The sequence below is a fragment of the Leucoraja erinacea genome, chromosome 18, assembly GCF_028641065.1.
Source record: "Leucoraja erinacea ecotype New England chromosome 18, Leri_hhj_1, whole genome shotgun sequence".
In the NCBI taxonomy this organism is placed as follows: Eukaryota; Metazoa; Chordata; class Chondrichthyes; order Rajiformes; family Rajidae; genus Leucoraja; species Leucoraja erinaceus.
Window position 1 is genome coordinate 34591410 of NC_073394.1, and position 15664 is coordinate 34607073.

At 48.2% G+C, this 15664-nt stretch overlaps 2 protein-coding genes across 2 annotated transcripts; one reads left to right on the forward strand and one right to left on the reverse strand.

The window, feature by feature from the left end:
• Positions 1 to 5706: 5706 nt before the first annotated feature.
• On the reverse strand, positions 5707 to 12131 carry LOC129705901 (CD59A glycoprotein-like). Its single transcript, XM_055649802.1, has 4 exons — positions 12110 to 12131; positions 8914 to 8986; positions 8184 to 8288; positions 5707 to 6530 (listed from the first exon to the last, which is right to left on the reverse strand). Exons 2-4 carry the CDS (start codon positions 8975 to 8977, stop codon positions 6313 to 6315), a joined length of 387 nt encoding a protein of 128 aa, XP_055505777.1. The 5' UTR covers positions 8978 to 8986; positions 12110 to 12131; the 3' UTR covers positions 5707 to 6312.
• LOC129706009 (uncharacterized) lies at positions 11205 to 12696 on the forward strand. The gene is made up of 2 exons (XM_055649980.1): positions 11205 to 11212; positions 11760 to 12696. Exons 1-2 carry the CDS (start codon positions 11205 to 11207, stop codon positions 12694 to 12696), a joined length of 945 nt encoding a protein of 314 aa, XP_055505955.1.
• The last annotated feature ends 2968 nt before the right edge of the window (positions 12697 to 15664 follow it).

Below are 15664 nucleotides of genomic sequence, written 5' to 3' on the forward strand. Positions count from 1 at the left end.
TTTGTTTCTCACTTGCAATTTTTCCACGGAAAAGCAGCATTCCCACTGATTGATGCTGAAATAGGTGTGGCTGTTTCTCCACATTGGAAACTGTGGGGCAGGAAATTGATTGCTTCAGCATTGCGGAAGAGCTTTGAGGGACTTGAGGAGTCTTGTTTAAAGCCAACGTGGACCAGATGCTCTCAGGACAGCTGTTGGAAACTTATAGACAACATGGTCTTTGGTGTAAACCAGTAACCAACTGGGTCTTGGGCCACACAGATCAGTACAATGCAGGAACAGGCTCTTCAGCTCACCATGTCTGCGCCAACCTTGAAGCCAATCTATTCTCATCAATGCCCAAGATCCATATCCCTCTATTGCCTGCCCATTCACATGCCTGTTTTAATGCCTCTTAAATGTTCCTGTTGTGTTTTCCACCTTTCCCTGGCATCATATTCCAGGTGCCTACCTTGTATTAAAAAGACTTGCCTTGTAAACTCCTTTAAACTTTTTCCTTTGACCTTAAATCTATGCTCCACAGTTTGACCTTTCACCTGAGTAAAATATTCTGACCATCAACCCTCTCAATATCATAAATTTATAAAGTTTTGTTAAGTTTCCGACTCTCCAATTCAAGTTTGCCCTACCTCTCCATATGCACTGTAATCCATTAGGAGTGCTCCATGCTTTTGCTCCCTCTCTGAATCCTCCACATCTGTCCTGTAATAGGGTGACTAGACCTGTGCCGATTTCATTTTGTCAATTTGCTCCAGAAAACCCTTGCATGCCATCAGTCAGCAAGTGGTGCTTTCCAGAGGACAATGAATGCCTCAATGCAGCACCGCTTTTGATTTGACAGAAACAATAAGCTAGCATGTTCTGCTGGCTATGACTGATCTCCAGTGCGCAGTGGACTCATGGTATTGGTTCCATGTGTGCATTCTTCACAACCTCTTTTGGCAACGTGCAAGAGTTTGAAATCTCCCAGCATGGTAGGATGGTGAGGAGAACCACCGCCCTGTGTTAGCTATTCTTTAAACATATGGGAGTAAAAGTGACAGGAATATGGAGTAGTCATGAGTCTGCTTATGCAGGTGAAAGATGCCACCAAAATCAATCAATCACCCTTTATTGTCATCTTGCAAAATGAGAAGACGTTTCCCAGGGAATGCCGGAGCATCGCACATAAAACTTAAACATTTCACACATAATAAAAACGATAAAAAACAATCCAGTCGCTGGTAAAACAGTACGAATAATTAAAAAGTGCAGGTAAAAACAGCAACATTAAAATACAGTAAAAACAGTCATAAAATGTCCAGGGCAGCTGATTTAAGTGGCCAGTGCCAGAGTTATTAAATTGTCAGTGCAAAGCAGCAGAATCAAGTGGAGTGACTGTTTAGCAGCCTCACAGCCTGTGGAAGGAAGCTGCTCAGCAGTCTGGTTGTCCGGGCTTTGATGCTACGGTATCTCTTGCCTGATGGCAGGAGATCCAGATGTGTGCGGAGGAGGTGCAGTTTGTCCTTAGCTATGCTCCGTGCTTTTTTCAGGCAGCGGCTCTGGAACAGTTCTTGTACCGAGGGTAGGGAGACGCCAATGTTCCTCTCTGCTCCCCTCACTACCCTCTGCAGAGACTTCCTGTCTGAGCAGTTACAGTTGGAGTACCCCGTGTTTACACTGACTCTGGTGAACACAGTGAAAGGTAATACCAACTGTCTTCATCAGGCCTTCATTATTATATACCCTGGTACAAAGGGTTAAACTGAACCTTATTTGGAGATTCACAAGAGATTTTTCTAATTCGAGTAAGTCCGGTTCCATGTCTCAGTGCACCTCTCTACCCAGTGCATGTCAATGTTCATAAATTCATAAGTGATAGCAGAATTAAGCCATTCAGCCCATCGTCAACTCCACCATTCAACCACGGCTGATCTATCTTTCCCCCTCAACCGCATTCTCCTGCCTTCTCCCCATAACCCCTGATACCCGTACTAATCAAGAATCTATCTATCTTAGCCTTAAAAATATCAATTGATGGTCTCCACTGCTTTCTATGACAATGAATTCCACAGATTCAACACCCTCAGACCAAAGAAATGTATTGTGAAGTGCATCGTTCCCTGCTGCACACGATACTGTGGTGGGAATACTGGTCATTGATAACAATCACTGAAAACGTTCAACCTTTGTTCACAAGCACAGGGGTAAAAAGAAGTGATATTTACTGTGACGGTTCGAGTGCTTTAAGCACAATGCCCTTGTGGGGAAGCATTCGGGTAACAGGAGCAGAGATTAATTAATTGATGTGTTATAACCAGAGCAGGTGGACCTGCAAGAGGGGGAAGGTTAAAATGTATCACCTGTGGTTATGGGTGTGGGTGGGCAGTTGAGTTTTCAGTGGTTGTTATCAATGATCAGTACTCTCACTGTAGTAGGTTGTGGGGTTTCGGCCCGAAACGTTGCCTATTTCCTTCGCTCCATAGATGCTGCTGCACCCGCTGAGTTTCTCCAGCATTTTTTTATACCCTCTCACTGTAGTAACTTGGTGTGGGTGTGTAGGATGGGTGGCTTGATTTTCTTGTTTGTGCAGGATATTTATGAGAACTGCCTCCCCATGAGGACTTAGCCCAGCAGAAAGATTAAGCTCTTGAGTTAAACAGGAACATTCCCCCTCCTGGTCATGTTGGTGTTCTTCCTGGCCCATGGGCTGTTCCTCGGGTACCGGCTGTTGGATGAATGTCTCAAGGAAGTCTCTACACGAGGAGAAACCTGTCCCAGCCAGGAAGTCACCAGGGTTCTTCAAGCCAACAGTGCTGGCTCATCCCAGCACACAGACTGTTTGTAACCTGTTCTTTACCGAGATCAAAATGTACCAGGTCATCCTTGTCTGCATACAGAGCATAGCTGACCTCTGAGCAACAAACGGACATGAGGCAGAAATGATCCGGAGGACAGGAATTTGCAGGTACTGGTCACCCTGACCTCCACCAAGAGAGCGTTCCAGACATGGGAGTGTGGCGCACCATCGTCCCACAGATAGGGATCTGCAGATGCTGGAATCACCTGTGGAGCAAAAGGGAAGATTGATGTTTGAGGCTGAGCCTCACTGGAAGAAGGGAGTAAGATGGGGACTGGTGGGTTGGAACCCTTCCTAAAACTGCTCAGCTACAGGAGGGGGTGGAGGTGGGTAGGAGTGTGATGGAAAGATGGAGCCAGGTGGAGCGTGTAAGGATAGAGAATCATGGCTGATCAACATGGGGACAGAAATGTCCAGTAATGGCAGAGCGGGTGAGAAGGGAACCAAGGTACTTTGGGTGGGCTGGTCGGAGTGGGAAAGGAACAGGGTAAGTGCTCAGTATTCCATTGGCCTGGTTCCATCTGCACATATCTCTCCCCCGCCATTCTCATCTGCCTAGGTTTCTTCCCCCTTGGTTCATCCTTCCTGTCCCCTCCCCACTGAATCTTGCCATCAATCTGGCTCTACATATCACCCACCAGTCTCTGTCTTCGATCTCTCCAGTTATTGTAAGCCTTAAACTTGTTGATGTACATATATTGCTCATCAGCGCTCCAGATGATGCCTACTGTTGTGGGATAAAGGATTGTGCCACGTGGAGATATGTACCTCCTGTACCATTGACTCTGACCCTTCCTCAATTGCCCACAGCCTCCAGTGATTGAGCACAACTGCAGCAAGGAATCCCTCTAGTGCAGGCATGTGCATGCATGTTCTGAAGCTGCCAAATAAATCACAAGTTAAGGGCCTGTCCCACTTTCACGACCTAAATCACAACCTTTTTTTACTCATGGACATTTTTCATCATGTCGGAAAAAAAACCCCGACCTACTTGATGCCACGAGTACCCACGACCTTGTGACGCCCATGCTGCGAGTATGAGTCAAGGGCAAACTCGGCAGAGGTCGTGAAAGTGGGACAGGCCATTCAGTCAAGAAAGCTGCTGCTGCTGCCTCACGACTCCAGAGGCCCTGGTCCTGACCTCGGATGCAATCTGTATGGAGTTTGCATAATCTTCCTGTGAGCATGTGGGTTTTTCCGTAGTGCTCAATTTTCATCCCGCATCCCAAAATTGTGCAGATTGATAGTTTAATTGACTGCTGCAAATCTTCCGCACCAATGGTTGGGTCAGGGTGAACCACCCAAACAGCATGGAATAGGCCATTTGGCCAAATGTCCACACTGAACAAAGTACCTCGGGCAGCTAGTCCTGTTTGTCCCATGTCTTTTAACCTTTCCCATCCATGTTACTGTCCAACTGTCTTCCAAACATTCTCATTGTACCCGCCTCTACACATTCTACAGCACCTCGTTTCATATACCCACCACCCAATGTGTGAAAAACATTCTCTCTCACCTTATGCATATGCTGTCTAATTTTAGACTCCCCTTCCACCTTGAGTTTTAGGAACCTCTAAGATCACTCCATAAATTAGTTTCAGCCTATCCAGTCACTCCTTGTAACTCAAACCCCTCATTTCCAGCAACATCCTTGTCAATAAATTCTGCACCCTCTCTAATTACATCATTACATAGCAACTGGAATTGTATTCAATATTCCATCTCTTATTCCCCAACCAATGAAGGCAAGCAAGTCCTGTGCCATTACCACCCTGGCTACATTTTTATCATTTCCACCAAACTATGTACAATGTGCCCCTTTGATAATCTAGAACACTGCCCTCTGCCATTCACGTCCTGCCTCTTCACTTATTTTTCAGTTAAATTCTATCTGCCATTTCTTTACGCACTTTCCCAGTTTATCTTAATCCTGCTACCATCTTTACTGTCCACTGTACCATCAAATTGTGCCATCAACAATCTAAATTAATATAACCATGCACAAAGTTAGATTATAGGTACTTTCCCTTGCAGCCGCAAGAGATGCTACACTTGTCGCTTTACCTCCCCCGTCGACTCCATTCAAGGACCCAAGCAATCGTTCCAGGTGTGACAGAGGTCCACCTGCATCTCCTCCAACCTCATCTATTGTATCCGCTGATCTACATCGGTGAGGCCAAGCGTAGGCTTGGCGACCGTTTTGCCCGAACACCTCCGCTCAGTCCGCATTAACCAACCTGATCTCCCTGTGGCTCAGCCCTTCTACACCCCCTCCCATTCCGAATCCGACCTTTCTGTCCTGGGCCTCCACCATGACCAGAGTGAGCACCACCGGAAATTGGAAGAGCAGCACCTCATATTCCGCTTGGGCAGTCTGCTTGAACATTGACCTCCAATTTCCGGTAGCCCTTGTTGCCTCCCCTTCCCAGCTCTCCCTCAGCCCTCTGGCTCCTTCCCCTTCCCCTTCCTTCCCCCTGCATCAGTCTGTTTTGGGCCGAACATTTCTATGTTGCCTATTTCCTTTGCTCCATAGATGCTGCTGCACCCGCTGAGTTTCTCCAGCACTTTTGTCCACCTTAGATTATAGTCAAGCAGTCTTGCAGCAGTTGAGCCATGGTAGCTCATGAAAACGTGGTGTTGAGCTGTCGTGTTCAGCAGTGTCCTCGTGGAAACCTGGTCTAGAGTTGTCATGTTCAGCAATGCCAGGACAGCTTTTGCTGTAGATACTCCAAACATTACCAGCATGAGACAGGTCAAACAGCATTTCATTTTGTGTTGGTTCTTCATCTTCCACAGGCCAACAATGTGACATTCCCCTCATCACCATTACTCTGAACCCTCTTCAGTTTCCATAACCACACAAAAAATACTTTTACCAAAAAAGGTTTTTTATTTATAATCAATAATTGCAGTACAAAAGCATCAGTAAAGTATATACATGTCACTTTACCCCATCATTCATTGGGTGCAAATTACTCCGCAACAAAGCCATCATTAGTTTCTGCTGGCATCTTGAGCATTAGACCAGACCAGAACAGATTGTTACCTGGAAGCAGCATCTTAATCTGTCTGTTGTGCATATTAGCCTTGGGCTGGGTTAGTTAATGCAAGGGGGTTGGAGAATTGAAGACATGGGGTGCATCGAACATGTTAGATATGCATTCATTGACACAGGTTCAGGTCAGGCATGAGTATCCATTTGCACAGTAGCTGCAAGGTTTAATACTCTGGTTTAATCTCCAGTGCAGTGGTTTTAGAAGATGACAAAACCTAACAAATGCCAGTTGAAAGTGACCCCAATCTTCTGGAGGGAATGTGCTCCATCTTTTGGAGGGGAGGGGGGGAGAGATGAGTGCAATACAAAGACTACAGACATTTAGTGGGTAACCCAAGTAAGTACAGCTCATGGCATTCAGGACAATCCTTCCTTCCTTAAACGGTGAACAGAGGATGTTCAGGAACGAGGGATGTTTTCAGCTTTGGGACCAGCACAGATGCAGACTGGTAAAAGCAGAGAGCAGACCCAGCAGATAGATGTGTACGACTGGTCCAGGCTCCACACCGCTCTTGGAGTTGCACAAGTTAAAGCTGCAGCAGCTAAGTGTCAATCCCGACTCGATATTGAACCCCGCCTGCACGTCCTTGTTGTTACACTTTCGCTTGGTCCAGCAGCGGCGGAAGAAATGATTGTCTTACAGGAATAAGAACAGATTAACAAATGATTATCGATTGGACAGTGAAACCAGAGGGAGTGCAGCAAAAAAATGTTTGGTGGCGGGGAGGAGGAAGTTGGGGAAGCACAAGGTGTTTGGCGGGGCCAGGGAGGGTGTGTAGGAACGGAAGTGGTCCACTGCAGGCAAAGAGGCACCATCTCTGAACCAAGTTCAACTTCCAGATTTCAGTCTGAAGAAGGGTCTCGACCCAAAACGTCATGCATTCCTTCTCTCCAGAGATGCTGCCTCACCCGCTGAGTTACTCCAGCATTTTGTGTCCAACTTCCAAAGACCCAAGTTCAACCACAGCATGGTCCCATGACTACAACCTGGCTTTCTGGTTTGTTATTCAGTGAGTTTCCCCCCTTAAAAGCAGCCCAACTACAAACAGTCCATTTACAAACATCTAAGATTCTCATCACCAGCCATACAAATTAGCGTGGGGAAATAATACTTATTAGGGAGTGGGGCAAGTGTCATTCTTCACCTGGAAGTGGAAAGTGTGCAGATGAGGCACATTCAGTCACAAGGTGAGAGAAATGACATCATAGGTAAACTTTTGCCAAGTTGGCAAAACCATGGACATTTGCAAGACAACTTCAGAAATCTCAAGACACTTGGTTCAAGAGAATTCTATTACCGATTCCCATCTGATCTGTTAAATCCTGACATGAAGGAGTTTCCTTTACATAAAGTAATTTGTGACTTTAACCTGCAAACTAAACTCCCACGGCATTTTTCTATATTTATTTAGGCAGCTGCTTCATAAAAAGCCACTGAGAATTGTAAGTCTGAAGAAGGGTCTCGACCCGAAACGTTGCCCATTTCCTTCGCTTCATAGATGCTGCCTCACCCGCTGATTTTCTCCAGCATTTTTGACTACCACTGAGAATTGTAAGGTTGCCTTTTGCAAATGATGCTCAACACCCATATTAATCTTTCCAAATGATTTTGAAATCCCTTTAGATTGTATCCTTTGTCACCTGACTGTCAGTGATCTGAAACTAGTTCATCATCCTTTCAGCAGAATGTTAATGTAAAATTAGTTTCCATTGAGAAGTTGTACACATATATATACGAGTGATTGTGCTGTCCACTCGCATCCACTGGGGTTCCACTTTGGACATCGATCATGATCACATCGTCTTGGTGCTCTATGTTGACTGAATCACTTAATCTAAGACCCACATCTCTGAACTCCAACCATGTTCTTTATACCCCAGTATTCACTTTCAGTTCTAATGGTTCTGCCATTTGCAAGGACACCAGAGCTTTTCCTTGTAGATTGACCTTTCCCCCCCACTCACTGGAGGGAGAAGAGATAAGTCATACCCTCCCCCAGCACATCCAGGCTCTGGTGAAAGTGGCCATTTTCTCCAATTAACTATCCAGTCTCTGGGAGAAGGACACAACACAATCTCCTCCAATTCTGACACCTCACATCACAGTGGTTTCTGTGTAAAACAGAAGGAAGTGGTTGATAAGGCCACATGGAGAGCAGTGTGGGGATCAATTGTAATGGCAGGTTAGAGGCAAGGGCCACCAGCTTTGGAAAGAATATCAATGGCAGTGTTACAAAGTTTTCTTTCTCTCTGCGTGTGAGCAGAAGCGGACAACCCCAAAATACGTACTGTGAAAGGTGACGTTCAGGCAGGCGTCCTGGTCATTGCCACATGACTGCTTAGTGCACAGAGAGTCTTCTTTAGATTCACACACATAACATTCCAGGGCAGATCCTAGTGACAAGAAAGAAGTCTAGGCAGTGTAAACACGCACAATAACCAGCAGGAACCAAAGAGGATCTATACTTGGGTGTATGTTGCCAGGGAGGCACTCTGTCTGGATATACTGTCCAACCCAGAGGGTTCACACTTCACACTTGCTTGCTGTCTGGATACAGAGACTCCTACAGGAAGTGCATGTTCTCTGGATATAATGCCCCTTCCCCAGAAGCTCCTGGACATTGCGCTATGATGTGTGCTCTCTGGAGATACAAACTCACCTGCAGAAGGTTAGTTGCTGGATATAATGCAATTTCCCCAGTGGTTCCACACAGTCTAGATGTACAAATCCCAGCCACACACAAGGCACACTTGGTGTCTCTGTTGCACTGCATTCCTGTTCACCACCCCCTGACCCGAGTACCCATACTGTGCATGTACACCCACCCGAGAGACTGTGGACTCCAAACTAAACTCCTAAAAGTGCATGCTCTTTGGATATACAGCGGCGATATAAGTGCACGGTCTAATCCAGAGTCTGTACTCTCTGGATACAGTCTCATCCAGTGCAGGTGCATACTCTCCTGGTACACATGGTTACATACATGTTATAAACTGTCCCAGGCCAAATGCAACTCACCAAATGCCGAGCAGAGTGATATGAAGAGGAGGCACTTTAGTATGCTGTGTTCCATGGCTCTCATGTTGCACACCTGGCAAGAACAGATGTTATCCATTAGATTGTGACAGTCCTCCTTGCCTGTGAAGTGTGTACACTCCCCACTAATGAATAACAATGCAGGACCACCAGTGGCTACCCGCTATCACAATGAGTAATACCATCTTTTCCCTTCCCCAACCCACCCTCACTGCTGCAGTGGAAGAACTCGCTCTAGGTCATAAAGACAGCTAATAATGCCAATCCTTACCTTCCAATTAGCCTGGTCTACCATAGCCTGCAATTCCCCTGCCTTCAATGGACAGCAGCAGGAAGATCAGTCACATGGTGTGGGTGGCATGAACAGTGCACAAGGTCATGGGGTTTGGGTTGTTGGTAGAGTGTAGCAAGAACAGGTTTAGTTCAAGGTGAGATCAAGAAGGCCTTCACACAGTTTGGCCAGGACATGAAGAGGACACTCTGGAGTCATCTTTCAGTAGGAACTTCCAATCAATGCGAATTACACAATCTGACAGGAACTGCACGTACTGAGACACAGGACAAAATTAACCCAAGGACACAATTTGTGCTTTCTGCGCAGAATTTCGTTTTGTGTAAAAAAAATAGACTTTACGTCAACAGACATAGGTTTGTTTGATTAATTTACAGAGTGCAAATAAGCTGAGTTTCTCCCCATCAATAAACTGAAAATTGTTCAGACAAATTGGGCAGTTAGTAGTCATATAAAGAATAGCAGGATACAGCTTACATATTCAAAAAGTTTATAGGCTTTAGTGCTTAATGCAACACATTCAATGTTTATAGAAGTCTGTAAATACAAAGTGGCATGATTGATTTCCAAAGTTTAGAAGTGGCAGCGTTAAAATAACATTGGAACTGTATTACTTGGCATGCTATGACTGCATTAACCCCATCTGAAAGCATGCAGCTCAAGTTCACAATGAAGGGGATGAAGTCCCCATAAAGGTTGCATGGAGAGGGGTGGGAAATAATGCAGCAAAGGAGAGAGGGTGCTTTCCTCTGCTGCTGCCAGGCTGTCCTGCACACCTGCAGCATAAACCCAATCTGGTCTATTGTTTCTCTGTCATCTCTCATTTCTGGAGTATATTTGGGCACTGCTGTGAACAATACCTGCTCCACAGGACCATTCCAGGAGGCAAGACAAGTGACCACTTGGCATCAGGTAACATTTATCAGAGTAGGACATCCGGCTGGTCAAAGGGAAAATACTCCAGTGGATACACAAAAATCTGGAGTAACTCAGCGGGACAGGCAGCATCTCTGGAGAGAAGGAAGGGGTGACGTTTTGGGTCGAGGCCCTTCTTCAGATACTCCTGTGAACACTATTATAGCTCACACACAGGGAGATGATTGTTAGAGTTAAATCATCCCAGTCTTGGGTTGGGAGATTGCTACCTTCACGTGGTCCGCCCTGTTTTGACAAATGCTATCAACCTGGTGTGCACAATCAAATATAACAAGTTGTACAACAACTTTAGGTTGTGCACGCCATAGGCAAGAAGAAGAAGAAGATCCTAGTCTTAGGGCAGGAGCCCAGGCCCATCCATCTTTAGCAGCTTCAGCAATGACCTTCCCTCCATTAGGTCAGAAGAGGGGAAGTTCACTGATTATTGCACAAGCATCAATTCCACTCACAGCTCCTCAGTAAATGATGCAGTCCTCCCTGCATGCAGCAATGCCTGGACAACATGGGATGAAACTGCACAAGAACGTAGGTACTATGATTAGTAAGTTTGCATAGAGCAAAATTGGTGTAGCAGACAGTAAAAAAGGTCATCGGGTTATAATAGGATGAAGATTAACTGGGAAAACACAACATGGGAACAGCACATTGAATTTAACTTGGACAAGTGCAGAGTGATGCATTTTGGATACTTAAAGCAGGGCAGAACCCAGGGCAGTGATTTGCATGGCCCTGGAGAGCACTATAGAACAGAGACCAATACATATTTCACAAAAGTGGAACATGTGGACTGACAGGCTGGTGAAAAAGTCATTTGACATACTTATCTTCATTGGTCAGGGCACTTAGCACAAGATTTGGGATCTCCTGTTGCAGCTGTACAAAACACACCTGGAGTACTATTCTAGTTGCCATATTATAGGAAGGGTGTAATTCAACTAGAGAGGGTGGAAAAAAAGATTCATAAGGGTGTTGCTCAAAATGGAGGGTTCAGGATATAGAGACTGGATAGGCTGTGGATTCTCATCCTGGAGTGTAGGATTGAGGCATGACTTCGTAAGAACTATTTAAAATCTTGAGCAGCATGGACAACAGACAGTCAGTCTTTTTCCCAGGGTAGGGGAGTCTAAAACTAGAGGGTGTGGGTTTAGGGGGAGAGGGGAAAGATTTAAAGGGGACCCAGACAGCACATTTTAAACACAATGGTGCATATATGGGATAAACTGCCCAACTGTAGCTTTCTCGTTGGCACTTTGATCAGCATGCCCAAATTGGGCAAATGACCCATTTCCATGACACTAAATGGCGAATATGTGTGCCATTAAATTGCAAGGCAATAAGCACTTCAATCGAGACCAAGTTTAACCACCCATCCTCACCATCAGTTGGCATTATCACTGGCAAGTCATCCACCACCAACAGCCAGAGGGAGGGAGAAGGCTACAATTGAACAAGTTGGCGATATGCAGAGTACTGCCCCGCCGACTACAAATTCAGACGATTCAGAAGAATCTGGACCAGGCTCATACACACCATGTGTACAGGAGATGCTCTGAGGGTGAGCACCTTGTGGGGATTGAATCATAACCTGGCATCATTACAGGAGCAGGACACATGCATGCAACGGGAAGCTCCCGTTCAGTGCGCTTCAGGGCACTCTCCTGGGGCAACCGTACAAACCTCCCGACAAAAACACTGCGCCCACTGTCCCTCCCACCAACAGCACTGTTCCCCTGTCCCGGGCTACTCCAACACCTGCTTGGGCACAGGTGGATCACCGCCCAGTGCCGGCCCCCTACCTGTCCTCCACGTCCCCGCCATCCCGCTACCTGCCCGCCCGCCCCGGTGCCTCCTCATTGCCGGTGGATGCCCGGAACCCCAGTGTGGGGAGTAGACCGAGCCGCAAGCGCCGGGCTCTCCCCTCTCTCCCTCAGCCACCGCGCTCCCTCTCACCGCTGCTGCTGCCGCTCGTCCCTCAGTCAGTCCCGGACTGGCGGCGCCGACCCGAGCCCCAGGTGAAGCGCGGCTTGGCCCCGCCCCCGGCACACGGCCCCGCCCCCCGAACCGCGTCGCATGGCCCCGCCCCCCGAACCGCGTCGCATGGCCCCGCCCCCGGCAACACGGCCCCGCGTCGCATGGCCCCCGCCACACGGCCCCCGCCCCCGGCCACGGTCCCGCCCCCCGAACCGCGTCGCATGGCCCCGCCCCCCCGAACCGCGTCGCATGGCCCCGCCCCCGCCAACACGGCCCCGCGTCGCATGGCCCCGCCACACGGCCCCGCCCCCGGCACACGGTCCCGCCCCCCGGCCCGCGTCGCATGGCCCCGCCCCCGGCAACACGGCCCCGCGTCGCATGGCCCCGCCACACGGCCCCACCCTGCCACACGGCCCCGCCCACAATTACATCACACGGTCCCGCCCCCGCACGGCCCCGCCTTCACCAGCGTCGCATGGCCCCGCCCCTGGCAACACGGCCCCGTCCCCGGCCACAATTACATCACACGGCCCCGCCCTCACCCGCGTCGCACTTACGTTACCTGACCACGCCCACAGCGACACGGCCCCACCCACAATTGCGTCATACATTAACCGGCCCTGTCCACTCGCGCATCACGTGACCACACCCACTGCGGCCCAGGCCGGCCCCGCCCCACGTGGCCCCGCCCCTCCCCCTGGTAAGAACGCCACCTTCCGGTTACAGCGACACCAACACCAAAGATTATAGAACAGTATCTTCGATCAACACCGAGTCACACAACAGCGCCCCCTCGCGCACTCCACCCGCACCACATCCCACCACCCTCCCTCTCTCCCAGTCGGCCCGGCGCGGCCTGGCTGTTGCTGCTGCTGCCGATTTACCAGAGACCCCCCAGCTCCAGTAACCGACCTTGACCACTTACCCAGGCCGATAAGGCCCAGCTGGGAACGGGAAGAGCCCAGACCTCACACCTGTACTCTAGACCTCACTCTGACCCAATATTGGACCCCACTGCAGTAATAATGATGGTTAGTACAGTATTCACACGCTCCCCACTGCAGTAATAATGTTAGTTAAATATAGGAAATAGGTGCAGGAGTAGGCCATTCGGCCCTTCGTGCCAGCACCGCCATTCAATATGATCATGGTTGATCATCCAAAATCAATCAATCAAGTTTTATTTGTCACTTGCAAATAAGTGCAAGTGAAATGAATTTGCCAGCAGCGGTACAATAAGAAAGAACACACAATACACAATAAAAAAAATTAACACAAACATCCACCACAGGCCAGTCCTCCATTTTCCCCTGTGGTCGGGACCTCAACCCTACGCAGTCGCTGCTGCAGGCATCCAGATGTACAGACAGGGTAGGTCCAGGTGAGACCTGATAAGGTAAGTCCTGAATCGGTGCCTCCGCACCAGAGACCGCGGCTTCAAGATGGTATAGGTCGCAGGCCGGCTGTCGAAGATTTAAAGTCTCCTCCACGCCACAGCCAGAAGCACTGTAGACTACAGGGCCGGCGTCAGAGCTCCTCTCCAGGGATCCCCGGCGAGGGACCCCGCTCCGGATGGTAAGTCCCCGCCGCGCCCGGGGTAAAAGTAGGCCGCAGACCAGCGGTCGGAGCTCTTCTCCTCCCGGGTCCCCACCGAGGGATCCCAGGCTGCGGACGCCACGCCAGCTGGAGCTCCACAGACTGCGGCTTCAGGCTGCTGTGGGCCAGCAAACGGAGCGCTCCCCTCCGGTGACCCCCGGCGAGTGTTCGTCCGCTCCGCGACAAGAGTCCGTGCTGGGCACGGACCAGGCGTGTCTCCGGGAAAGGCCGCACTGATCCTCGATGTTAGGCCACGGGGGAGCTAACATGAAACGGTTTCCCCCTTACGGTTTCCCACAAGACACACCGAGAAACATTAAAAACATACATTGGGACATACTAAAAAAACAAAAAAAGTAGAAAAAACAAACACGCTGCTGGCAGGGCTGCCGGCTTGCAGCGCCCCCACCGACCAATGCAGTACCCCGACAAATCAGTACCCCGTTCCTGCTTTCTCCCCATATCCCTTATTTCCATTAGAGCTAAATGTAACCCTCTCTTGAAACCATCCAGTGAATTGGCCTCCACTGCCTTCTGTGGCAGAGAATTCCACAGATTCACAACTCTCTGGGTCAAAAAGTTTTTCCTCATCTCAGTCCTAAATGGCCTACCTCTTATTCTTAAACTGTGATCCCTGGTTCTGGACTCCCAAAATTGGGAACAATTTTCCTGCATCTAGCCTGTCCAATCGTTTAAGAATTTTCTATGTTTCTATAAGATATCCTCTCATCCTTCTAAATTCCAGTGAATATATGCCCAGTCAACCAATTATTTCATCATATGTCAGTCCCTCTATCCTGGGAATTAACCTTGTGAACCAATGTCCTCAATCCTGAAATTAGTAACAAAACTGTACACAATACTCCAGGTCTGGTCTCACCAGGGCCCTGTACAACTACAGTAGGACCTCCTTGCTCCTAAGCTCAAATCCTCTCGCAATGAGGCCCAACATGCCATTAGCTTTCTTCACTGCCTGCTGTACCTGCATGATTACTTTCTGAAGTAAGTCTGAAGAAGGGTTTTGGCCCGAAACGTTGCCTATTTCCTTCGCTCCATAGATGCTGCTGCGCCCGCTGAGTTTCTCCAGCATTTTTGTCTACCTTCCATTTTCCAGCATCTGCAGTTCCTTCTTCAATGCTTACTTTCAGTGACTGATCTACAGGTCTCATTGCACCTCCACTTTTCCTAATCTGATCCATTCAGATAATAATCTGCCTTCCTGTTCTTGCCACCAAAGTGGATAACCTCAGGTTTATCCACATTACACTGTATCTGCCCACTCACCCATCCTATCCAAGTCACTCTGCAACCTCATAGCATCCTCCACGCAACTGACACTGCCATCCAGTTTTATGTCATCCTCAAACTTGGACATGTTACTTTTAATTCCTTTGTCTAATTCATTAATATATATTGTAAATAACTGGGGTCCTAGCACTGAGCCTTGTGGTACCCCACTAGTCACTGTAGTACTACACTACAGTACTACAGCAGGTTACTACAATATTCACACACTCTCCACTGCAGTAATAATGTTGGTTAGTACAGTATTCACACACTCCCTACTGCAGTAATAATGACAGTTACTACAGTATTCACATAATCTACTGTTGTGATAATATTGGTTACCACAGAATTCACACATTCCCCCTTGCAGTAATAATGTTGGTTACTATAGTATGGTTGGAAACTAAGAAACAAATATCTTTTGTGGAGGTAGAAACAAGGATCTGCAGTTGCTGGCTTATGAAAGAAAAGACACAAAGTGCTGGAGTAACTCAGCGGGTCAGGCAGCACCTCTGGAGAACATGGATAGGTGATGTTCAGGTGACGACCCAAGATTCTGCCTAATCGGCTGAGTTACTGCAGCATTTTGTGTCTGTTCTTCTACCAATGGAAGAGGGATTGGTCAAGGAGTGAGTTTGGAGAGCAGGTGTG